The sequence below is a fragment of the Labeo rohita genome, chromosome 8, assembly GCF_022985175.1.
Source record: "Labeo rohita strain BAU-BD-2019 chromosome 8, IGBB_LRoh.1.0, whole genome shotgun sequence".
Classification (NCBI taxonomy): domain Eukaryota; kingdom Metazoa; phylum Chordata; class Actinopteri; order Cypriniformes; family Cyprinidae; genus Labeo; species Labeo rohita.
In genome coordinates, this window is record NC_066876.1 from 13742553 (window position 1) to 13769903 (window position 27351).

Here is a 27351-nt window from a genome sequence, read left to right on the forward strand (position 1 = left end):
TATACAATTTCTCTAAAATGCCTCTTCATATATGAACTGGCCATTCATGACTTATACTTAACAGAAATCAGGTCTTTATAGCCTACTATACATGTATATAAAATGCTGTAGTAAGTTGTTTTTATATGGACACCCCATAATGTCTCATATCTCAAAAATGCTGAAATATAAGTTTCATATAAGGTGTGCATATATGGGACGTCCCGTATAAAAACTGACCATTGTTTTTTTCTACGTATTAGAAATGGGGTCTTTATAGCCCTGTAAAGTATAATAATGTCCTAAAAAAAACTAAAAAATGTGTTGTTCCTGAAACTACGGTAATCATAGTAATATGTGCGCACACTTATTTAAATTGCGGCTGGCTTGACCTTTTTTTTTCTGAACTGCAGCTGGCTTGACTGCAGTGAAAAACAAGGTACATTTCTGTTGCTGGGGCAGTACCCTAAGGTACAAAGTGAAAATGTACAAATATGTACTTTTAAAGTACTAATATGTGCCATATGTACCTTTAAGGTGCCAATATGTACTTTCAAAGTTTTAAAATGTACCTTTAAGCTACAAATATGTACTGTTTAGAGGTAGGTAAGGTACAAAGATGTACCTTTTCACTTTTGTACCTTAGGGTACCGCCCCAGCGACAGAACTGTATCTTTTTTCCGGAGAGTGCATCGTATTGTTATGCAGTCATGGTTTAAGATCCATTTTGTATTTTCTCTATTCCTACTTTCCTTGCAACATATATGTGCACACACACACATTCACACACATTCATATACACACGTGTTTTCATGTTTTATGGGGATGATTTTTATACAGTACAAACTTTATATTCCATCCCATGAAAGGAGAGAGAGAGAGAGAGAGAGAGAACAATTATCAATATTATATTATATTATTGTTGAAATAAAACAAGAAAAAAGTTTGGTGTCCTCTATATTAATTAAGCTATTGGTATGGTCTAAAAACTGAACTCTAAAGCAGCACATGAAACAGCAGTTTACATAATAATTTATTTATTTTATTTTACTTGAAAAAACTATAAATCAATTGAAACAATTTAAACTTAAATATATAAGCATTCAAAAATACAAATCCTTGTTGCATAGACACATTGTTGAACCAAATGAGAGCAGTGCAGCCTTATACGCCATTATTTTTCATAAATTAAATTCTTTACAGCAAAAACTTATGAAGTTTAAAAGATATGCATATGTAAAACAAGATAAAAACATAAAAAATGCAATGCCTTTCTCTGAAAAATATAACAATTTTTGAAAATATGTTCAATATATATATATATATAGTAGAAAATAACAAAATAATAAAGCACAGATTACACTGCAAAAAAAACAGTAATACAGCAGGAGATTTGCATACGATACACTGTCTTTTTGTTGTGTACCTTTGTTAAATTCCTTTGTCGTTTTAATCAAGTTTCATCGTGATGGTCATTATTATAACAAAAACTACATGGCATCAACTAAGCAGATGCCAAATGTGCTGACAAGACCTTAATGTGGGGCCATTTAGACTCACTTTTTATTTTTCATCTTGCACGGAAGCTGAAACAGAAACAAACAGACTTTTAGTTTAATTTCTATATTTTTTTTAAGTGAATCTTAACATGAACATGTTGCTTAATATTACTTCATAAAACAGTGTACTCACATGAAGTAGAGGAATATTTACACTGTGATGTCTCGTTCTGAATAAGAATCACAATTAAACCAGGATAAATAAAGAGTAACAGAGGTGACACTACAGAAAGATAAAACTACATAAATTGGTCTTTGAAATAGTGTCTCTAAAGGAACTGATGTTTGGTTTCTTTTTTCTAATTAGAAATCTGATCAGCACATCATCTAATTAGATGTAATGAACTGGACTAAACAGAACATTTACCAGCAGCACATATCTTCCTCAATATGATGAGTGCAGTTATGATAAGACCAGCCAAACACATAAACACCAGCACACTGACAACTACAGACTGCATAGATGATCCTGGGTCAGATTCAGCCACATCTGAAATTGTGGTATAAACAACACAGTGACATACAGGAAAACAATTATGCAAGTTACAGAAAGATAATGGGATAATGACAAGTTACATAAAGTCAGTTATTCAATCAGTCTAAAATTGTCATCTAGTAATGTTGATTTTTCTGAGTTGCTACCTTAAATTTCATTGTCTTGTATACTATGACAATAACGTATCTTGAATCTATTGTCTACTTTGTTGTTCAGTAAAGTTTTGTTTCTTTGGCTGATTGTACAGTTTTCTTTACCAAATGTAATGTCTAGTTTGTTGTCCAGATTGAGGTGCTTTATTGTGCAGTTGTATTTATGTTGCTCACGTAGCTCTTCTTTACTGATCATCAAACTCCTCCTCATCTGGTAAGTTCCATCTCCGTTGGGCAGAATCTCTCCTCCTGTGATCTGATCATCATCCACAGGCTGATCATCTCTGAACAGGGTCAGGTTAATGTGACGGGGGTAAAAACCAGTGGCCAGACAACTGATCTGAAGCTCTTGAGAGTCTGTGAGCATTTTCCTCATGAGTCTGACTCTGGGTTTCACTACAGAGAAAGATGAGAAGTGTTAACTGTTAGTTTCATTGTATGAATTATGATTAATAAAGAATTGAAAGGCATATTTATCTTTTTGTCAGTACAGCTGTCTGGACCATTTTTATCATGGTCTTTTTTATCTTAATAATGTTATTAATCAAATGGATTCTCTCACCTTTTCTCATCACATTGTTCTTTTCAATATCCAGGTACCTCCGCAAAACTTTAATGCAAATAGGATGATAAACATTTTCATACATATACTTTACATTATACCATTTTACTTGGTCCCATGATATCATCCATGGCTTTTTCATCTGGAAATCATTTTTTTGTGTGTCAATAATGAACTCCTCCACATTTTGCCCACCAAAAGCATCCAAGGAATGAACTAGACCTGGTTTATCATCGCTCAACAATTCGCATGCGTTAACTCTTTGAAGAACATATACACCTTCAAATGAATGAAGAAATTTTAGCTGGCATAGCACAACATAAAATAGTGAACTGAAAATAAATATACTGGACTGATTACTCTCATATTTTAAGAAAATAACAATAAACAGATGACAGCTACATGTTTTATGTGTCAATACTGAAATGTGGGCTATAAGTCTCACCATCTGTGTCATTTTGTAGATTTTTAAGATAAAATGCTCGATCTTTCACGCTGTTATACATATGACGAAATACAACACCAGCATCACTTTGCTCTTCATCATAGTATTTTGGATCACTGTGAGAGCGATAGACAGCTTTCCATGTGATCGAGTCATAATATCCAATTTGCAGATCATCCACCATCACCACAACACTGAACTCAGGAAATGGTGTTTGTCCAACTATATATGTTACCAAAGTCACCAATGAGTGAGAACCTGTGGATACACCTGGATAAACATATAATATCAGTGCAGTGTCAAATTAGATCATTACTTACAAAAACATGTGTACAAAAAGAGAGACAAAGAAACAGGAAGGTCATTTTTATTTGTTTAATGTTTACTTAATATTACTTCTTAAGCATTTTACATTTATTCCAGAATATAAGAACACAGTTAAAAAAAACACAGCAGGTGTCACAATGGTCACAAACACAGAGATGTAGCTACCTTTCACTTCACCAAATTGACTGATCACTAAAAAACCCTTACAGATCATGTTTTCAAGTCTTTTCACATTTGAATGTGATGAGACAGTGGGTCTCAAACCTGTCCTGGACCCCCCAGCCCTGCACATTTTGTATGTCTCCCTCATCTATCACACGTGATTCAACTCATCAGCTCATTAGTGGAGTCTGCAAAACCATTGCACTAGGAGAAGTAAGGTGTCCTTCCAGAGATTACTTTATTATCAAGAGATACCAAGATCTGTGGCTTCACCAGTGGAAAAAGCATAATGACCAACTGGGATCAAGTATGCCTGGATAACGAATCACATCACAGTCTTGACATTACTGGATTTTTGTCAGATTTGTGTGACAGTCAATCACTGTTTATGTATAGAAATGAATAAGCAGTGCCATAAACCGAATCTTAACTGTTGCAAAATTGTCTTCTCATATAAAACTGCATTTTTTTTGGCAACTGTTGCTCATTCATTCCACAGTAACTGCTGATGTCCATGTTGAACAGTATCATTTAGAAAAGAATAGTTTATACACTTTTAATGCCATATTCTGTGATATTTGTGTTGTTTAATTTCTGTATGGTGGATCCATGGTTACCCACTGTGATGTAAATAAAGTGCACTGCTTCCTGCAGATCAATCAGATAACTAAATAAGACAACAGATTTTCCGATTTCTAGAATTATTATTAAAAACATGCACATATGTTGTACACGCATTTACATTTGTTCAACAGACAGACATATTATCATAAATCTAAGCTGCTCTCTCACAAGTATCTTCCCTCCTCTATATCTTTCCTTTTCTGTTGAATATAATACTGTTTTACTGATCTTATATTGTGTTTGGAACAAAGAAAGACATACAAATCCGGAAAGACACGATGGGGAGTAAATGATGACAGCTAAACTATCTCTGATAAACTGTCATCCTCTCTATAGTCATACAGTACACAAACAGAAACAGCTGGTTAATTAGAAAGGGGAACAGACTCAATCACATGACCCCTTTCACAAGTGAACTGATTTTATGCTTCGTTGTTTAATATGCGAACGAACGACACAATTTGTGACCATCCATATCAAATTGGCATTTTAAATTTAATAAAATGTATAGGAAAGTTTTTTTAAATTTACTTACCTGTATTGACGACTGTCCAGTATAACAGCATTAACAGAAGTATGAGCATTTTCTCAATAAGCTAATTAAGAAAAACAGCTGTACTTCTAGTGTTTTTGATCGTATGTTACTTATCAGTCCTTCAAAGATTAATTGCTACATCGTCAGGGAACACAAACGTTTTTTTGTAATCCTCTAATGGATACGACGTTCCGTTCTCTGCCGTCTGTTTTTTTATACTTTCACTTCTTAGCTGGTTTGGTGACGTAGCCTATTATTAAGAAAAATATTACAAGAAATTTGAAAAGCAGACACATAAACTTAAAAATCGGCTAAAATAACTATTTGTGGTAGGAATAGGAAGGAAAGAGGTCATAGTTTTGGTCACTATACTGTATCGATGTTTTTACAGTTCTTCTCAATCGCTTTTCAGGATTTTTTCGAAACATCTTAAAATTCTCTAAACTGTAAGTGCAATTGTGAATATATCAGAACTCTTTTGCATGTCTGCGAAATGTAGTAACTCACCCAACATATTTGATTCATGCTTCAGTTGTTGTGTCATGTTTTTTCACCATGGAAATATTTGTTATTTGCACATTTCATTTTTTTTTACTCTTTCCCCCCTTTGTCAATCACTGCTTTCTATACTACAAGGATGTAAATTTTGTCTCTGTATCACACTATGCATTTTAGATACATATTTTAACAGTAAGTAAAAAAGTATTAAGATCAATACCCTAACCCTACACACACACACACACACACACACACACACACGTCTGGTTTATTATCTTTGTGGGGACTCTCCATAGGCGCAATGGTTTGTATACTGTCCACACTGTATTTTCTATCCCCTTACCCTACCCCTACCCCTAAACCTAACCCTTACAGAAAACTTTCTGCATTTTTACTTTCTCAAAAAATCTCATTCTGTATGATTTATAAGCTTTTGTACCCATGGGGACCTCAGTTTAGGTCCCCATCGTGACACGAGTCCCCATTAGTATGTGTGTATTCAGGTTTAAGTCCCCACCAGGATATATAAACCAAAAGCACTCACACACACACACACACACACACACACACACACAAAGGTATACCATAAAAAAAGCAAAAATAAATAAACAACTAAAATACGCATACACAAAGTAAAACATTTTTTTTTTTTCTTTTATTTATTTCTACATTTATTTATTTTTACATTTGTGAGGAGGGCGTGTTAATAGCAATCGAGCCAGAGTAGGCGAGGGGTAAGCATTGAGGCCACAGTGACACCTTGTGGTGTGCCGAAACAAAATACCACACCCAGTCAGTTATATATTTACCTAGTGCCGCAGTTGTGTAACTTAAATAACAACTTTTATTCTGACGAGATCAAGAGAAAACTGTCTTGATAATGAGAAAACAACTTTTGTTATGTCGTGATCACGAGAAATTTAAGTCGTGATAAGAAGAAAACATGGCCTTATATAGCGGTTGCTAAATAAAATGGCATTGGAATAGGAACAGGAAGAGGAAATAATAACTAGGATAGTTTTGGTCACTGCACCAATGCTTTTAGGGTATAGTGAGAAGACAAAGGAATAATGGCACATTTAAATTAAAAAAGGGTCAAACTGAAAAGGAACAACAGAAAGAAAACGATGTTAAATAAATAATAACTGCATGACTACATGTAAGGTACATGTGAACGGAAAGAAATTTTATTAAAACCTATTAGTCCTCACTGACACAGTACAACAAAATATGTTGAATTAAAATGAATATCATTTTTTACTAATCGATCTTGATCTCGATTCCATGTCTATTTATATGTATACGTACAGTATAAGGGGATAAAAATGCAGCTGAATGCCTTTTTTAGCAGTATTTGCTTGCATTCATTGTGTGTACTTATACAAGTATCATTAAAAAAGGATGCAAGTTATTAACTTTTTATATTTCACATTTAAAAATATAGTGTTTAATCATTTCTAAATATTTATTCAAATGAAAAACTTAAAAATAAGTAAGCAGGTATGACTTGCAATATTCTAGATAGATGTATATTTAGTAAAGAGCCATAGTGGGCAAACCGTGGCATTACAAATAGAAAATGAGGTTTAAATACAAGAAAATCATATAAACTCTTACGAAAATTAACCATGGTTTTATTATAGTAAACGTGTAGTAACGATGGTTTTTGGCGCACTGATTACCATTTGTATAACCATAGTTTTTTTTTACAAATACCATGGCTAAACTATGGTTAGTGTAGCAAGACCATGGTTAATGTGTGGTAACCATGGTTTAACTATAGTAACCATGGTTTTTTGGTTTTATTTGTAGTAAAACCATATTTAATTTTCTTAAGGGTTGCCTCTTCATCACTCTCCAATAAAATTATACTGTAAATGTCATCGACGTAAAAATCAATGCATGGTGTATTGTTTACCAAAAATTGCTGCAAATACCTGTTTAGTGAAGCTGTCGTCTCTATCCTACTTAAACACATTAAAATATACTATCTACACTGGTTTGTTTTGAGAGCTTCTTGAATCACGTGACCGCGTGGCGGCGACGCCGGCGAGATCAAAGCTTGTCGCAGCTCTGTTTTTCAGTGGCACTGGCATTAACAGAAGCGTTACATTTTACGATTTACGCCACATTACTTGCGCCAAAACGCTATTTATCGTTTGAATTTAGTATTAAAACTTACAGCATTTGAAAGCTGAAACTTGGCAGGGTTGCCAGTTTGGCGTGAGATTTACATGAGCAGAGTGAGAGCGTGAGACAGAGCCTGAAAGCGTGTGTCTCACGCCAAATGCGTGAGAGTTGGCAACCCTGATGTCATATGTTGCTGAAAATGTTGTAAACACATCAATGTAAAACACATAAAGCTATTAAATGTTATATACCAATAGGCTATGTAGACAATAGCTCTCATCATTTGTGTGATTTAGATGCTTTTTAATATACAAGGCTCGATTTTTCATGCCTTTTTAAGGTTTTTGTTCTGCTAAATCTTTTTGTTCTGTTAAAATGAAATTTTATATCGGTTTTTTTTTGTTTGTTTTTTTTTTTTTTTTTTTTTTTGGTAACATTTTCTGTTTTGTGCCTGTTTCCTGTTGCTGGGATTTTGTTGAACTGGTAGTGCTTTTACTTACTACTTACCCTGTTCTAGTCTTGAGGTTTTTCTTTGTTTCTGATTTTTTTGTTTGTTTGTTTGTTTTCAGATTTTAACTTAATTTTTTTGTTATCCTTTATTTCTTTAGTTTCTTATTTACTTTTGTTTGTGTCGTAACCCTGACTCTTATAGGGTCCACTGCAGCCTTGCACAACTTTGGACAATAAGATGAGCAACATCTGTCATAATTTAAGATTCTCTTATTAAGCATAATATAACAATTCCTTTATGCAATGCATTGTTTGCAATCAGCCAGTGAAAGTACTATTGTCTTCATGATAAATATTAGTAACACGTTATTAGGGTAGCTTATTAACCATGTTATGTCTGTGCTGGAAAGTACCCACATTTCCCAATACCAGGAGATTTTATTCTTATTGGTAGGGGAAACCGCAGAGTGCAGTAATATGGAGTAAGTTGCAACTTTAGTGATCAGGTTACAGGATGAAAAATGGATGTTAAATGTTGTAATAACATCCTTTATGCTTAATTTCTATATTTATAAATCAGTATTGTCCAATAAACTACATTATTTCATACAAAGAGCAAAAGTCTTAATTTAAAAAGATTACTGCAATGTTTTTATTAAATATTTAAATTTTTTGCTTGATCATAGATGGCACAAATTTAATCTCAGCACTTTTGATGAATGGCTACACTATTTTTAAATCTGTCATTTCATCTGAGTATCAAAAATTTGTGAGAGGTTAAATAATCTAATTTTGTGTCTCTGGAAAATATTGATCTATGTCACTGCATTATGTTGAAGTTTTTATTATCAGTGTTATGCAATAAATATTTATCTTATTAAATGTAATACTTATTGTAATTGTGTTGTTTATTAGTTTCATAAATTAGATGTACATTTCAGGCATTTTCGCTTTTATTAACACCTGTAAGTTAACCGAAGTAATTAGAAATCATTATAAATCTTCAGTTATAACATGGGCAATTAAATATCTAAATATTCATATGCCTGTATATTAGTCATAAAATAATTGTATTTTTCAGATAATCCTCTTTTACTGGGATTCTGCTTTCCTTCTCATGTGTTATTTAATTATTCTAAATGGTCAAACTTTTATAAATAGAGCAGCTCAGTTCAGTTGTCTTCAAATAGAAACTGTTACAGTTTGAAAGTAAATCCGCCTTCTTTCTTTCTTTCTTTTTTTCTTTCTTTCTTTTCTACAGCTATAGGGCTATTAATAACTGGAATATGATGATCCACAGTCACCTTTCTCACATGCGCTCTGTCCTGATGACTGCGCGGGTGTGGCGGCAGGTTCCTCCCACCTGTTGTGCAGCAGTGATGCTGCTCCTCTTGGGAGACACGTAAGACCTACAATGTACTCCTGACAACAGCCTCCTGATATTTACAGGAAATGTCGGTTTAATCAGCGTCTTATAAAGAGTAATTTACTATCATTGTACAATGACTGCGAATCATGTACCAAAGCGTCGAAAAGGAGGGTCAATGGAAAGATAACGGTAAGAAATGAACCTGTGTCGAAATATCTGGTGGAGTAGGCCCACTTGTATTTTCATGACTCAAAGCTTCCGTCGTGTAAAATCGGTGCTTTTCATCGTGTACTGTGATTCTCCATTGTAGATGCATTAGGAAAAACCGATAGTTGTGATCTCCTGGAAAACGCAACTCCAAACTGGAGTTGTTACAAACTGATTATTGATCCAGTTTTGAACGGCGGAAGTCAGAAACTGTACCGCTATGATGGACAGCACTTCAGCGCACCGGTGAGTACATTTGGTTGCAAGCTGAACAATAATAGCTGGGCCTACTAATATTTATATAGATGCCAACATAAGGATTAGTTATCCAACTTAATGAGATCTAATCATATTTGCAATGTCCAGTTGTATTCTGCATTGTACAAATGAAGCTTACTAAATTGTTGTCTGCCAGCATCCTGAATGTTTCCCTGTGGATGTTATACGAGATCCTAGAATCGCACGTTTTTGGACAAAATTCCAAGAAGCAGATCTCCCAGTCCCCAAATTTAAGGTTAGTAGATAAATTGAAGGCAACCTTTAAAAATTAATAAACATGTAACCCATATGTTATGTTGGTATTGACTTTCTTTGTGTTTGGGGTCCCTGAGAAAATGAAATGTGTAAAAATAATTTTTATTAGCTACGAGTTTTCGTTTTCTTATTATTAAACCTACAAATCTATCTATTTGTATTCAATTTATATCCATATATATATGAAGAGTTCCAATGCAAAAGCCTCTAAAAGCCATCTTGGTCAAAAACGATACAGAGTGAATGCTCTCCACACATAGTATCAAGTACTTTCACTTCTTCACTTTAAATGCGCTAAATCCCAACCTCAACCATTCAGAAGTACCAGTACTTACATAGAAACCTATACATAGTAGCCAGAAAGAAATGCAAATTTTAAAGAAAAATGTCAGACGTACTTAGAGGCTTTTGCATCTGAACTATATATATATATATATGATTAGGTGGTAAATATGTCTGTTTTTTGGAGATCAGTCTGATCCCAACAAAAACAAATTCTAGAAAAATCAATATAGTAATCTTAAAATGTGAAACATTCATTCAATAAAATTTAATTGTTTGAGGTCTCTGAAATCCCAAACAAGTTATGTAACATTTTTCATCACATCACCTGAAGCGTTATCAAAACTTAAAGTCATTTCTCAAAAGTACCAAACAGATGTTAATGTATGCTATCTGAGCAACAAAATAATAATGCCATATGTCATTAAACCTCTTTTTTAGGTTGATGAGTATTATGTTGGAGCGCCAAAGGAGCTGACATTTGCAAGGCTTAATGACAACATTAGAGATGGATTCCTGTCTGAAATGTGTAAAAACTTTGGAGAGATTCAAGATTTGAAAGTTTTATACAATCCAAAGAATAAGAAACATTTAGGAATAGCGCAAGTTGTTTTCGAATCTGTAAAGGCAGCAAATAATGCAGTAAAAACACTCCACAATACTTCTGTGATGGGAAACAACATCCATGTGGAGTTTGACCCCAAAGGTAAATACATTTCCACCTCTGTTTTTTTTTTTTTTTCAATACCTTATCAGTATCTTCTAAATAAAATATTTCATAAACATGTCAATGTAGTCTGTTTTAATTACCACATTTACTGTATTTGCATGCATTACATGATTCTTCATTGACTGATTTTAGGTGTGAAGAGAAACCGATACTTCCAGATGCTTGTTAGTGGTTTATATACACCGTTTACTCTCCCTGTTGGAGACGAGGGTTGGGAACCCCAGTCACCATCCTCATTCAATGACTCTTTAACTGTAAGTTAAGACCATAGGCGTTGCTTGTCTTTTCACCCCCTTTCTAAGCTCTCTAAAAATCTTTAATTACCTTAGCTGGAACCCACCAGTTATTTGAGTAAAACTTTGCTGTAACATCACACAAGACTTTAATTTTTGTTGTTGTTGTTGTTTTTGGACCCGTCTGGATTTATTAAGTTCACTTCTAAATCTCTTTCAATCTTTCAGGAGTGTGAACCACTGAAGAAGCTGTCATTCACATTATCATCATCATCATCCTCAATATGTAATGGCTCCCCTTCATTGGATTGTTCTACTCCTTTATCCATGGATACTGCCTACTCCAGCATGCATCAAGACACACCTAGTAGCTTCTGGCAGACCCCTCAATACCAAGACACCCCTTGCACACCTTCTTTGACCCACAGTAGACCAGGCACACCACCTCAGTGTGAGAAGACCCCATATGAATCTGCACTGATAAGCAGTGCCTCCAGTGTCCCTTTTATTCAATCCATCCCAAACATCTCACAGCTTCAGCCAGATCACATGACTCAACCAGCCTCAAGTAAACCTAGCATCATTCAAGGTGCTGTGCAAAACTTTTGGAAGCTAGGTGGAGCTCCCTGTCAAAACGGCAGCTTCTCAAATAGGCAAAGAACTCCAGGACGCAATCCTCACCACCGTGGAGGACACCGGGTCAGACCTCTTGAGAGCAAGTACCAAAATGCATACAACCGTAGGCCACAGCACCACTATATACACAGACCTGTATATAGGGGAGCTCACTACCGCTCTGGATCTACAACCAATCAGCCTTTTAGAACATTTCAGGATGCTCCAACTACACCGTCATATTCGGATAAGCTGACATGCCAAATCTTTACTGGCTCAATCAAGGACCTTAGTGTTAATCACAGATCTGTTGCTGAAGATCTACCATCACTTCCTAGTTTGGAGATACTGCCTCCAAAGACTATTGGTTTGGATGTTCATCACATTCTTCCTGATATGCAGATGAATACAAATATGTCAGAAGATACTTTCAGTGGTACTCAAGTACCTTGTAAGACAACTCAAGAGGTGAACCAAAATCACCGTCCACCACAAGGCCAGTCTTCTCACTCATCTACCCCTAAACCATGCCCTTCCTCTGAAACCACAGAAGATCTTTCAGAGCCTGTAGTGCAGTGTCCTTCTCCTGAATCTCCTGCTCCAGAATCAAAGCCTGACAGCCTGGACTCCCGTATCCAGATGCTTCTTAGTGCTGGAAGTCCAGTTCTGCCTCTTCTGAACCAAGAGAGTTCAGACTCAGAGACTTCAGCTACTGAAGAGCATGATCCAGACTATCATCCTCAACCTTCTCCCAAAGCTCCCAGCCCTTCTCCTTCTCATTCCACAGATGCCATCCTAAACTGTGACCAAACATCAACTATTGTGAGTGATAATGGCTCTCATTCAAGAGAAACTTCATCTGTCGTTGAGGATGTGAGTGTCACTCCACTCTGTGATGTTTCAAAAGACGACCATGAACTTCAATCAGCCAAGAAGCCCAAGGTCAACTCAAATGAAGGTGAAGATACTGCAGATCAGCCGTGTAGTATACCAGTGATCTGCAGTAACAGGAGCTCTTTACCTCCACCCATTCCTCAAATGCCCCCAATCATTATACCACCATCTGCTCACTACCCCTCCCTTCCATCTTCTAATTTACCCTCAAATCTGGGTCCTCCTCCTATGTCTCCATTGTTACCTGGATATAGTTCTTCATGTTCATTGTTCCCTCCTCAAAATATCCAGCAAGTCTGTAGGCCACCCAACTGGCAGGGTAGCCAAGTACCTCTTCCTATTCCTACTAGAATAACACAAGGCCAAACCTCATTCTCACCTCCCTTCCTCCCTCCACCCTTTAATTTCATGAGTCATCGCCCACCATACCCTTCTGCTGGGTGTTCATCTACAATGTTGAGGTACAGACCACCTTGGCCTCCTCCCCCCATGCCCTCGTTTGACCCATCAGTACCTCCACCAGGTTATGTCCCTATGAAAGAATTGTCCCATAAGGCAGCAGTGGATGTAGTTCTAGCTGTTGTTGCTTCAGAGCTGAGGGCTATTGTGAAGAAAGACATACATCGCAGGATGATTGAGATTGTGGCCTTCAAAGCATTTGATCATTGGTGGGATGACAAAGAACAGGCAGCTAAGGTGGGATTTATTTCATATTTCAGCTATAGTGATGAAACGAATAGTGTCAATCTTCCATTACTATTTCAATAATGTTGTCATGTACTTCCAGGTATCTACCCCTACTGTTAAATCGGTAGGAAATAAAGATACAACGCTCAGAGCAATGGAGCAATGCCTAAAAATGGGGAATGCAGGGGTTGAAGGCTCTGTATTGGGCACGGGAAAAATAAGTCTGCATGGACGCATCAAACTACCATCTTTTAAGGTACAAACTTGGTACATCAGTAAATTTCAAGATGTTTATTAGAAGGGCTGATTTTATCAACATGATCTCATGACGAAAACATACCTGTGAGAACTTTTTCACAAGACCCGAAATACGTTTTGTGACATTTGATGTAAAATGTCCACTCGTCATCACAAGTTATATTTTTCACAAGATTCATACCCATTGATTCCACATCCTAAGTCCAGTTTCGTGCGGGCTGAGCTACCAAACAAGCTTGTTACATCCGGGAAGCGAAACATATGGAGCTGTAATCATAACTTTGTATGAAAATGACTATAAGTGCTTGATGTTTTAATACCTCTAGTGTTCATTTCTGTTGAAAACAGCAGTGATATGTACTAGAGCAGCACGATTAATTGCTAAAAAGATTGTGATCCCCATGTGATCTCATTTCTAAATAACAACGATTCGACCGTGTCTATTACATTTTAGAAAAAGTCTTACCAGAACATTCAAACTACCAAGCAGTTTAAATGTCTTCTCAGTCTTTTCAACTACCCAGTATTAATTCTGTCATATAGTCATTTACATTGTTCCAGAAATACTGGGATTAAATGTCATAGTGCGGATAGAAACATTGAAGTCTATGGTTGCAATCAAAATAGTAAGTCATCTTTTGAATGTAATTAGTAATTAGTAACTAGGTGGCAACAAGTAATTGTTAAACATGTGTTTATCATTGAATCAAGAGATCCATTCAAAAATTCTGATTCATCCAGAAATGAAACAATTGAAGTATTTATGAGTGAGTCACTGAATCATTCATTCAAACCATTCTGTCATCATTTTAATATTAAAAATTGGTGTATTAAATATGTTATATTTTAAATGCATATATTATATATTAAGATTTTTAATAATGCATTCAAATTAATTAAGCAGCTCTAAAATGTACTTATTGGTAAGTATTTCGTGAAAAAAATTCCCACAGGTACATTTTCATAATGAGATCAGGTAGGATTTCATATGTATAATGCTCTTCAGTATTGCCTGCACCTTACAATTTAGATAAAACAGTAATATAAAACAAAGACATTAACTTTTTAGTAAGAGGTTTATGATTTTGACTGTGATTTTTAATTGTGTTTATGCTCAGTTAAAGAGGAAGGATACATCAACTGAGGCCTCCAGTGAAGTCAAAAGGATCTGTGCTTCTCCAGGTCTTGAACACTCTGAGGATGAAGGTTAGATGTTTCACTTGATGCTGAGTGTGGAGAAAATTATCTGTTTTCTATGAAATCCTGTTTCTACCTCAGAGTAAAAAGAAAGCCAGCAGATGACTGTGAATTTATATATCTTCCCAATTCACAATAGAACTTTATTTCTTAATCTACCTTCATTTCACAATTACCTTTTTTATCTTTTACTATAAGGTGGAAACATGTTCCCGTAGGTTTATTGTTCTGAAATGTACTGTATTAAGTTTATATTTAAATATTTGCACCTGTCTTCACCTAAATTTGCATTCTAATTACATTTAAAGTAATCTTACACAATGACAAAATATGGTCAACATTTATTTCATAAAGAGTCAGAGCAGCAAACTGCCCCAGATAATGTTGAAGGGGACACAACCAAAAGTGCCAGTGATGACACCATGGTGAAACGAAGGCATGCCAGGCCTCTGGCATTAGACAGTGAGGAGGAAGAAGATGAAGAGATTTCTGACAAAGCAGAGCATCCAAAATCTGACGAATCTGATGTGTCTGCTCAGGTATTGTTTCACTCTTATAAATTAAGATGTACTTGTCTAAAAAGTAATATTTATGCTGAAAATGTGATCAATTCCCTGTCATGAATCGAATGGTTTGATTGTCTCATTGTTTTTTTCAGGAGGGCGATGAGATGAAAGTTGATAAAGTACATAAAGATAAAAAGAAGAAAAGTGATCCCTGTGTTGTCGTAGAGGATGAAGATCACTCAGATACAGGTATTTATTGATATCTGATAATTGTTATATAAAAGAACTGATAATATATAGTACAGTATTAAACACTTAAAGGTATCATTCAAAAGTATGGGAGCAGTATTTATTTTTTAAGAAATTAATGCATTTATTCAGGGTGCATTAGAGTGATTAAAGGGGACAGTAAATATATGTTTGTAATGTTACAACAATTTTTTTTTAATTAATGCTTTTGAACTTTCTGTTTATTAAAAAATAATGAAATAATTTATCAGTTTCCACAAACTTTACAGTATTGATAATAATAAAAAAAATGTTTCTTGAGCAGCAAATCAGCATATTAGAATGATTTTGGAAAGTGACACTGAAGACTGGAGTAATTATGCTGAACATGTAGCTTCGCTGTCACAGGAATAAATTACAATTTAAAGTGCATATTGCAGGTTAAAAATGTTTTCCAAATAAACATATATCCTTGTACGAAAACACCACATGAATCGTTAATGCAGGATTTGAAAATGTTTTACAAGACGCAAGGGCACAAATTTAGAAGAAAAAGTGACGATTTCCTTGACAGTTCTCAAAAAGCGCTTTTTTTTTTTAACATCGCGTCATATGACGTCACGAGAGGGAGTCGTTTGCCGTGGTCTATTGGTTCTCACTAGGAGCGGTCTTGAGTCAGTGTGTTTTCTGTAGTTATTTTTTTATTTCAATTGATTATCGTCATGGTAAATTATTGTGTTTTTGGAGGTTGCCCAAACTCCAACCTGTCAGGACATCGAGTCCACAGGTTTGCTAACAAGAAAAAGGACGGCGCTATCTTCCGTGCCTGCGTGCGTTTGTGCAGGTGAAGAGACGGGCCTTTACTAATGCATTTGCTTAGAAAAACACGGTGGTGTGTAGCGTTCAATTTACACCGGAGGATTATTGTCCCGGCGATATGATGGAGTTCAACATGGGATGCCGAAGCAGGCTCAGAGCTGGTGCGGTTCCCTCGGTGCACACAGAACCTTCATCGGGTCCGCCGTCAGCCTGTGGTTCGTCCGGATCCGTCAGAGATGCAGCTCGACGAAAACGTGAACTGTGCACCGTAAGTCTTGTTTTTTTGTTATTAGTAGTAGTATTTTTATAACATGTTTTAACTACCAAATCAGTGAACATAACTATTTAATGATGAGACGCAACGAGATATGTATGTTGTTGTAAAGCACCGCGGCTAGCTTGTAAGCATTAGCAATATAATAAAACTGTGTAAAAACGTTACCATTTGAGAAGGCATATCTGGTAAGTTTGCACAACTAATTGGTAATTTATTCTCATGTGGTGTGTTCATAAGGCTTTGGGAGACATTTCAAGACATGACGGTGTGTGAAGATCTGAAGTAGTGGAGGCCAGCTGTTATTAACCACCTCTACTGGACTGTAGCTTCCACCCCTATTGGAGATGCAGATGTGATGGAGGCCAAGTGGAAAAGCATGGTCAGCAATGAATGATAGTGGAATACTGCAGGTCACCAAAGGCTCTACGAGAACGCAGCTCTTTCTTGTCTTCCACTACACCTGCTCCCTGTTCCAGATCCCTCCAGAGGATCAACAAGATGAAGCTGTTGGCGTGTATCTAGCACAGCATTCACAATTTAACATGCTAACAACACATTAGTGTGATACCCACACTGAAAGATTGTTAAATGTTTTTAAATGGGTCAGATGGTATATTTTTGTTTCAGTAGTATATGTTTGGTACATCTACATTTGTTATATATATGTATATATATTAACAGTTGCAATGTTGTGTTTTGAGTTGGGTATTAACAGTGCTATGAAACAATATTTATGATTTAGTGCTGTATAAATAACACTGAATTGAATTAACCATAAATGCAGATCTGCTTGATATATATGTGATGTGAATTTCATAAACAGGTTTTTATACAGTAAGACAATTTCTGATTGTGATTATTGTTTATTGATTGTCACCAAAATGGGGCCATTCAAAACCTTTATAAAGTCACTCTTCCTCTGTAAACTGTCTACTCATGACTGACACAACACATGCAGGTAGGGGTTTCCCACACAAGAATATAATGAAACAGAAATGTGTTTATCTCCCTCTCTCTCTTTCCTGCTTTGACGAGAAACCGCTATATCACGTAACGTTAGTGTCAGATATTAACGAGTTTGACACGCTTGATTAACGATTATTAGTTTCTGTAACGGGTAAGTAGTATCAATACTCGTAGATGACCAATATTAACTTTAGCCTGATTACATATCGTTTGCTAACTTGTGTAAGGTTATATCTAAGCTAACACTGGTCTCTCACCAAAACATCTTCCCTGTTCTCCTCACACCATAACCCAATTTGTCTCATCTGACCGTTGTTCTGTCTAATCCTGGGCTGTCCTTGGTCTCTTGGCCACATAGCAGACTCATAATTGTATGTGTGGTCCGTCATACGAGTGTAAATAAACATTTAAAATTTCCTCCGCGTCCGAACGATCATCGCGATCCATTGTTTTTCTATTGTTTACATTGACCGCACTCCCTCTCGTTACGTCACTTCCGGTTTTGGCGGTTTTCAGATGCGGAACTAAAATTCTCTCAAAAAAACGACTCCAGAAGCCTTAATATCATATTTTAAAGTATAGTTTCAAGAAAATCTAGTACCTACATTATTTTTCTATACATCAACTCACTGGGATCGCTAACCTGCAATATGCACTTTAAAATATATTACATTAAAATGATTGCTTTTACTGTATTTTTTTTAAATCCAGCCTTGGTGAGCATAAGAGACAAGAACATTAAATAATCTTACTGACCCCAATTTTTTTGACAGAATGTAAAAATAATTATGTATTTCTACATCTTGTATGATAACTTTATTGTGTTTGTATATCTTTCAGATACTATCAGTCACACAAGTTCAAACTCATCTACATCAAAAAGCCAAGGATACGATTCCTTAGCCTCTCCCAGAACTGTCTCGGACTCCTCAGCTTCTTCTCCATCTGACTCCTCAGTTTCCTCTAGATCGGTTTTTGATTCTTCAGATGACAGAAGCGACGATTCCTCCGACTCTCTGTCTTCTGGGGAGGACGATCGGTTGGATGGTGAAAGTTCTTTTTCTGAAACGCCACATGAGGACAGAAAAATAGAAGAGACGATATGGATATCTTCAGATGAGGATGAAAATGAAAACCAGGAGATCATTCACACTCCTGTTTACTCGTCTTTTACACAATGGGAAGAAGATCTTGACCCCCCTGTGACCCCGTCTGCCCCAGATTTAGTTGAAAGTGATGAGGACTATGAATTGTTCGGTTAGTTCATTGATTTTTGGTTTTCACATAAAGCACAAATCAACCCCCATGTTGCTAAAATGAAAATAAAACAGTTTATATTTATCCACTAGAGGTCACTGTATAGACAAGACATGCATTTTTATCTGTATCTGCATTATTTTTTTTAGAGATGATAGATAACTTGTTCAAAATGTTAAACTTGGCATTTAATAATGAAAATAACCACTATAACTGTTTTTTATTATTTGCTTTATATTACAAGGAGGATGTATGTCTTTCAGTTATCTGCACATTTTTTTTATTTTGTCATAGTTGTATCAGAGCTAGTATTCTGACCTCAACTGCTGTAGCAAAACATTAAGAAATGTCTAAATCATCATTTTTGACAAATGTAATTTGTGGTTTGGATCTTGCAGATTTGGATCTAGCAAGAACAGAAGACCCTGAGGAGGAGCTGAGTGTGAGAGTGTATATGCAAGGTCTGAAACTACCTGAGCCTCTCAGATACTCCTTACAGGATCCAGTTAAACACTGTTTAACAAACAAACTAAAGCTCCCAGACCCGGTGATATTCTTTTCGGAGCAGGATTCAGAGCTGCCAAGTCCACCGTCTCCCACATACAGAGGATTGTCAGGTAAGGGTTTGCTCCTTACCTAATTTTTTACATTTATTTTATAATGTTTTATGATACACATTTGTCAACCGCAGCTTTACACAAAATAGTAAAATTAAATCAATAAAAGAAAAAGTACGTGAACAGGCCGAAAGCCACATATTTAGTTATTTATGAAATTTAATTTAGATTTTCTAGTTGGCACATATCTAAATACAAAAATATACAAACAAACACACGCACATACATATACATGTACACTGCTTTTCAAAAGTCTGGGATGAGTAAGATTTTTAATGTTTTTTGGGCTGCATTTATTTCATCAAAAATCTAGAAAAAACAGTAATATTGTGATATATTATTACAATGCAAAATAAATGTTTTCTGTGTGCACATATTTAAAAATTTAATTTATTCCTGTGATGAAAAACTGAACTTTCAGCATGATTACTTCAGTCAACATTTCCTTCAGAAATCATTCTAATATGCTGATTTATTATCAGTGCTGGAAACAGTTGTGCTAATTAATATTTAGTTGGAACCTGTGATACTTTTTTCAGGACTATTTAATAAATAAAAAACTTTAAAATAACAGCATTTATTTAAAATTGACATTTTTTTGTAACAATATAAACTACCATTTAAAAGTTTGTGGTCGGTAAATTTTTGTTCTTTCTCTTTTTTTGAATAAATGACTTTTATTCAGCAAGGATGTGTTATATTGACAAAAAAATGATAGCAAAGACTTACATTGTTAGAAGAGATTTCTATTTTGAATAAATGCTGTTCTTTTAAACTTTTTATTCATTAAAGAATCCTGAAAAAAGAATCACAAGTTTTCAAAAAATATTAAGCAGCACCACTGTTTCCAGCACTGATAATAAAAGTAATAAATCAGCATATTAGAATGATTTCTGAAGGATCATGTGACACTTAAGACTGGAGTAATGGTTGATGAAAATTCAGCTTTGCATCACAGAAATAAATTGTATCTTAAAATATATTCAAATAGAAAACCATTATGTTAAACTATAACAATATTTCACAATATTACTGTTTTAAGCCTTGATGAGCATAAGAGAATTCTTTATAAAATCTTACTGATCCCAAACTTTTGAATAGCAGTGTAAATATGATAATTTTACCATTTTGATTTCTGATTTCACATTTTTTGACTATTGCTATGACATCTGTATGTAAATATTAATAATTATATAATATAATAATAATAATAATATATATATATATATATATATATATATATATATATATATATATTACATGCTTATTGGGCTGATAAAATCTTAAATATAATTAGATAAAATCCTATATATAATTATCAATAACTATTTCTTTATTAATCAGGTTTTTGCACCATAATAAAGTAGTAAAAAATGTACATGCAAAACAGTATATACTTTTATATTATGGTAATGTTAGACATTCCATTATGCAGTATTACTGTAATTTTGGCTATATCAACTGTTTCAAACATTTTTTTATTACTTTATTTTGTAAGCTTATATTTTAAATATACTGTATATATTTTAAACCCTTTTTTGCATTATATAGACTAGGGTTGGGCCGATAGACAATGCCATTGTCCATCGCCGATGGCTGATAGACATCACGTTGTTGAGGCGGCATTGTGATTCCTCCACAATTTGCATATTTGCAATGTCAAACAATCAAATAAATAATCAACATATGATCAGCTAGTTGTTAGTTGCAGAATCTGCATCTTTCTGCTTTCAGATGATTTGGAGACACAATACACTTCAGATTCAGAGGACCAGAGAGTCATTACAGAAACACTGGAGGATACTGAGAACCTCAGACCCATCACACCCACTGGATCCTTGTCCGACAGTGACCCTGAAATGGAGCTGGGACGGAGATTTTCACCTCCAGCTATTGAGGAGGTAGAACTGCCTCACACACCTGGTGGATGTCTAGAAATGGAGGAAACTGAGGATCATATTCTACCTCCAGGACCACCTACACCACTTCCACCTCCTCCCTCTCCCACAGGCATCCAGGAACTTCCCTTCTCACCCATTTACCACTATCCTCCTCTCCCTTCCTCATATCCCACGTATGAAGAAACACCAAAAACACCAGGCCGGGTCAGTGGTCCACGCCATGTTAATCACTCTGAGAGAATAACACCAGTGGGATTACTGCAAGAGACCTTACTAAGAATGGGAAGCCCCTGCAACCCCGTTCTGTCTCCTTGTGCTGACAGGATCCCGAGGACTCCAGGGAGAGACATGTCTCCATCTCCACCTGTCATAAACCATGGAGAGAGAAATGTTCAGCATAGAGAGCTGTGGACTAGTGGACTCCATCATCACAACTCTGGTTCAGATGCACAGACTAATAATTTCAGTTTAAATAATAGTCGTGCACCTCATGGCCATCATGTCCCCTCACGTCAAACAGCTTGTTTGGACACGGCACGTTTGAAAAGACGACGAGAGCGGCTTAAAATGAGAAGACGAATGATTGAATTACAACGGACAAGACAATACACCAATATAAATAATCATTCATCCTTACAAGTGAACAATGTGACAACAAAATCTTCTTCAAATCAGGTTTTGGATTGTGTCTCGGATATTAGGACTGAACATCCACCACCAGAAGCCCACATACAGAAACGTTTGCTAGAGGACAAACATCCACAGAATGAGAATCAAAGGCTTCAGGAGTCTTCTTTTGTGTGGAGAAGATGGAGAGAATCATCATCCACACATCGCCTCGTCTTCTCTCCACGTTCTGAGAGAAGAGAGAAGTTGGTCCTCCATGCTGTGTGGACTAAAGGAGTGAATGAGGAGGAGATCAAGCACCTGAAGGCCACCTATGAAAGGCTTGTTGTGGAGGATAAAGAATGTGATTGGTTAAACAGCACGCGCTGGGTCCCACATCCTCATATCCTTAAACACATAAAACACATCATAGACAAATTACTTGGTAATGTATTTTTTATCCAGTGGACAGATGTTTGAAAATAGACCTATTTTCCAAATGCATATTGCTCTGTTGTTTGTTCCTTGACTCTGTTGCACCAACCAGCAATCCTGACGACAGGCCAAGAAGGTGGCGGGATGGGATCAGAAATCATGTGACAGGTTGTGCACGCAGTGAGGGTTATTACTTCATCAGCAAGAGGGAAAAACTGCGATATCTCAGGGATGAACTTCCTGCTTCAGAAGAGTTTATTGTAGATAATCAGGTAAGAAAGAAATCGTGTTGTTATGATTAGCTAACAGCTTAAAAGATGTTTTTGGTTACTGAAATAAAATTAAAGATAAAGAGAATTTTTTACAATTTAAAAAATTATAAATGTTGCCTTGGCAGCTACATGAAATAAGTTGAAATACTAAAATAACTGAAACTAAGAAAAATGAGAAAACCTTAAAAAGATTACTAAAACTAGTAAAAGTAAAATTACAATGAAAATGGAATGAAATATAAAAAAAATAATTACAAATATTAGAAAATACTATAATACAGTTGTAATACAAAAATGGTAACACTTTACAATAAGGTTCATTAGTTAAGTACTTTAACATGAACTAAGAATGAACAATACTTCTACAGCATTTAATAATCTTAGTTAATGTTAATTTCAGCATTTACTAATGCATTATTAAAAAAAAAGTTTTGTCTTTGTTAACATTAGTTAACACACTGTGAATTAACATGAACTAACAATGAACAACTGTATTCTCTATTTTTCATTAACTAACATTAACAAAGATTAATATATACTGTAATAAATGTATTGTTCATTGTTCATTTGTGTTAGTTAATACATTAAATAATGATAAGAAATGACACTTTATTGTAAAGTGTTACTACAAAAATAATGCTGAAGTAACACTGGACAAAAATGTGTTTTTATTTGTTACATTTGTCATTCATTTGTAAACATATATGTTAAAAGACCTTAAAAATAACAGTTATTTTACTGCATAATGGTTTTCTCTGTGATTTGAAGATGCAATTTTTTCACTTCAAAAAGTTTTACACCTAAAGAATTACAAATATAACTCTTATTCTACCATGTCTTGCATTTTGAGACATGAACAGGTGTGTTGTGCAATTTGACCAACTGTCATAAAAACTTCATACATTCACACACGTAGGTGTCCACAACTGAAGATGGTTTTTTGAAAATGAATCTAGTAGACCCAAAAATTAAAATTCTATCATTAATTACATATCCTCATGTCGTTCCAAACCCGTAAGACCTTCATTCATCTTCAGAATGCAAATTAAGATGTTTTTGATTAAATTCAAAAGTTTTCTGAACCTGCATAGACAGGAACTCAACTACCACATTCAAGGCCCAGAAACGTAGAAGGACACTTTAAAGTTCATGACAGTACCACTATGTGTGCGTGAACATTCTTCTGCTTCTGAACACGGTGTAGTGCATCCGCATTCTACGTCAGAACACACATCAAAGACTGACACAGAAGAAAAGAAATTGTCGAATAAAGTTATTTTTGTTTCCTTTGAGCACAAAAAGTATTCTCGTAGCTTCATAAAATTAATGTTGAACCATTGATGTCATATAGACTATTTTAACGATGTCCTTACTACCATTCTGGGTCTTGAACGTGTCAGTTGCGTTGCTGTCTATGCAGGTTCAGAAAGCTCTCGGATTTCATCAAAAATATCTTTGTGTTCTGAAAATGAGCAAGTTCTTACAGGTTTGGAAAGAATTCTAATGACAGAATTTTCATTTTTGGTTGAACCTAGCCTTTAATGCAGCTTTAAAAGCAATTTACAGTAATGTGAGATAATGTGCTGATCTCAGCAGGGAAAGAGTGCGCCAGCTCAGATTCCACCTTCATCCAGATCAGGATCAGAGCTCAGAGCGGAACAGCGTCGCCTGATGTCCTCCTTCAGCTGTGACAGTGACCTCCTCAAATTCAACCAACTCAAGGTGAGACAAACTGTCCCAACAACAGCATAACACAGCATAAGCAATGCTAAAACCACCAGAAACAGTAAAATCTTCCACAACGGCATCTAATTTTTGGCATTTTTTTACAAGGAGTGCAAATATATTTTTATATTTTATATAACTCTTTACAGTTCCGAAAGAAGAAGCTGCGCTTTGGCAGGAGTCGTATTCATGACTGGGGGCTGTTTGCAGAGGAACCCATTGCTGCAGATGAAATGATAATTGAATATGTAGGCCAGAGCATTCGGCAGGTGAGATACACACTACGAAAAACCATACATGCATATATTTTTTAACATTTTTCAACAGTCATATCTAAATCAAAACTTCATGGCTTTTCTTCAAGCTGTAAATGAATGATCTCGTGCAAGTTCACAAGTGTGAACACATCTAGTTGTATATTATGTATTATATCTACAATTCTACCTTTAGGTGATAGCAGACATGCGTGAAAGGCGCTATGAAAATGAGGGTATTGGAAGCAGTTATCTGTTCCGGGTTGACCAGGACACTATCATTGATGCAACCAAGTGCGGTAACCTGGCAAGATTCATCAATCACAGCTGCAATGTAAGACCAGTATGTTATTGAGTAATTAGTCATAACTGTTGTTTAGTGTTTACTATGAATATAGTTAATTTCCATTTGTAACATTTTGTGCTTAGTTTGATCTATGTGTTTTTCTTCCATAGCCAAACTGCTATGCCAAAATCATCACTGTTGAAGCTCAAAAGAAGATCGTCATCTACTCTCGGCAACCTATTGGTGTAAATGAAGAGATCACTTATGATTACAAATTCCCTATTGAGGATGAAAAGATCCCCTGCCTGTGTTCTGCGGAGAACTGTAGAGGAACTCTCAACTAGACAAGGACTCGTTTTACACACTCAAAGTATTAGCAGTAAACAAGTTTCAGTTGACATGAACCTATATTTAAGTCTGTTAGGAATAAGGATATTTAAATATATTCACAAGGATGTAACATATTCCTGACTGTCACAGACATTTGTCATTTTTCACAGTAACAAATGACAGTTTAACATGAAGATAAATGAGCAATCATATCCAGAAGCTCAGATTTTATATTCCGCATGTGTAAAATGGGAAAACGTCCAGAGCAAAAACTAAAGGGTGTATTTAAAGTTAACTGGTAAAATGTGATTTTCATCATGTTGATTATTAGATGGTTTGGATTGAAGTTAAATATGCTTTCATGAGTTTTATTGTAAAATATGAATGAAAATAAAAAAATATATGTATTTTTCCAAATAAATGTTTGTTTTTTATTTCTCCATACTATCAAACTTCACTCTAAATATTACTTTGCAGTGAATAGGCTAGTTAAAAAACATACATTCGTTACAATAATGCAAACAAGAGATTTGATTACCTTGTTATTTTTCCTGCTTTCATCGAAGATGTATAAATACGTACATTTCAGATTTTGTTGCTGATATCAAATATGTCATTTAATTGCGAGCCGTGTCTAGGATTTTCAGATTTCAGGATTGCCCTATTCATTAAGATAGGACTTGGTCTTTTATGAGCGGCCCAGAGGCGTTGCAAATATGGCCGCCGAGTAAACAGACTTTGCATTCATATACTTAGGGTACAGACTACAGAGTGCTTCAGAAAAGGGTGCCTTAAATTCACCCGCTATACTAATTCGGTTGTTTTTTATTACTTCTTTTAATCTGCTTAAATTTGTAAAGACTTTACGTTGTATTTTGATTTTCTTTTACTCTCTTTTTTTAAGCTAAAAAAAAAAAAAAAGAGCATTGGAGAATGCGGGCATCGATCCCGCTACCTCTCGCTTGCGCCTACTGCATCCCACCGATTGAGCCAAAGTAAGCCCAAAGTAAGCCCACATGAGCCAATCGCGTTATCTCCTGTGGCTTACTTTTAACCAATCGCGTTTCTCCCCGGGGCTTACTTTTAACCAATCGCGTTTCTCTCCGGGGGCTTACTTTAAACCAATCGCGTTTCTCTCCGGGGGCTTACTTTTAACCAATCGCGTTTCGCTCCGGGGGCTTACTTTGGACCAATCGCGTTTCTCCGCTGTGGCTGACTTTTGACCAATCGCCGACCGTTGTTATTGTTTTTTTGTTTTTTTTTTTATATTTATTTTAATATTTGAAAAATTAACATTCAATTCACGATACATTACAATCTTAAGCAATTACTCGTTTTAACAAAATAAAAAATAAAATAAACACATGAATGAAAAAAAAAAAAAAACAGTAATAAGAACATCAAGGGGATATACAAAATAATCATAACAAAGAGGAGGAGTTCAGTTTTTTTAAAATGGTTAAAGTTCTGATAGCTTTTCGGCTTGACAGTCCTTGAAGGGTTTCAAAATAATTTCTTAAGTCAATTTTGAAATGAGAGATGCTTGGCTTAATTTCAGACCATTTACATTTGTGTATGTAATACTTGCCTAATAATATAAGAAGATTTAACATAAAATTGTGACTGTTATCCATGTCTTTTTTATCACAAAAAAAAATAACATCTCTTTTACTTATATTAATTTTGGAACCACTCAACAATCCAAATAAACATTCAATGTCAATCCAGAAGTATTTCACATATATACATTCAAAAAAAAGGTGCAAAATAGATTCAACAATCATTCCACAAAAAACACAGAAATCATTGAGATCATTTTTGTATCTCTTGAGAAACAGGTTAGTTGGATAAATCATATGTATAATTTTAAAATAGGTTTCATTAACTTTGTTGGTGACGCAAAATTTGTTATTATAAGTCCAAATCAATTTCCAATTAATATTCTCA

General features: G+C 35.2%; 2 protein-coding genes across 3 annotated transcripts; one reads left to right on the forward strand and one right to left on the reverse strand.

The window, feature by feature from the left end:
• Positions 1–1034: 1034 nt before the first annotated feature.
• On the reverse strand, positions 1035–5029 carry LOC127169157 (T-cell surface glycoprotein CD1b3). Of its 2 annotated transcripts, XM_051116325.1 has the most exons (7): positions 4842–5029; positions 3194–3463; positions 2749–3027; positions 2292–2582; positions 1906–2028; positions 1672–1708; positions 1035–1565 (listed from the first exon to the last, which is right to left on the reverse strand). In XM_051116325.1, exons 1-6 carry the CDS (start codon positions 4888–4890, stop codon positions 1689–1691), a joined length of 1032 nt encoding a protein of 343 aa, XP_050972282.1. In that variant the 5' UTR covers positions 4891–5029; the 3' UTR covers positions 1035–1565; positions 1672–1688. The 2 variants fall into 2 exon arrangements, with proteins under 2 accessions (XP_050972282.1, XP_050972281.1); XM_051116324.1 differs by lacking the exon at positions 1672–1708.
• A 4268-nt stretch (positions 5030–9297) lies between these two features.
• On the forward strand, positions 9298–25793 carry setd1bb (SET domain containing 1B, histone lysine methyltransferase b). The gene is made up of 18 exons (XM_051116355.1): positions 9298–9477; positions 9599–9741; positions 9911–10009; positions 10753–11017; positions 11174–11295; positions 11503–13479; positions 13571–13726; positions 14847–14934; positions 15280–15464; positions 15584–15680; positions 18562–18978; positions 19377–19595; positions 21330–22505; positions 22643–22809; positions 24403–24531; positions 24684–24803; positions 24985–25122; positions 25245–25793. The coding sequence occupies exons 1-18, from the start codon at positions 9435–9437 to the stop codon at positions 25416–25418; spliced, it is 5715 nt and encodes a 1904-aa protein (XP_050972312.1). The 5' UTR covers positions 9298–9434; the 3' UTR covers positions 25419–25793.
• Positions 25794–27351: the final 1558 nt, after the last annotated feature.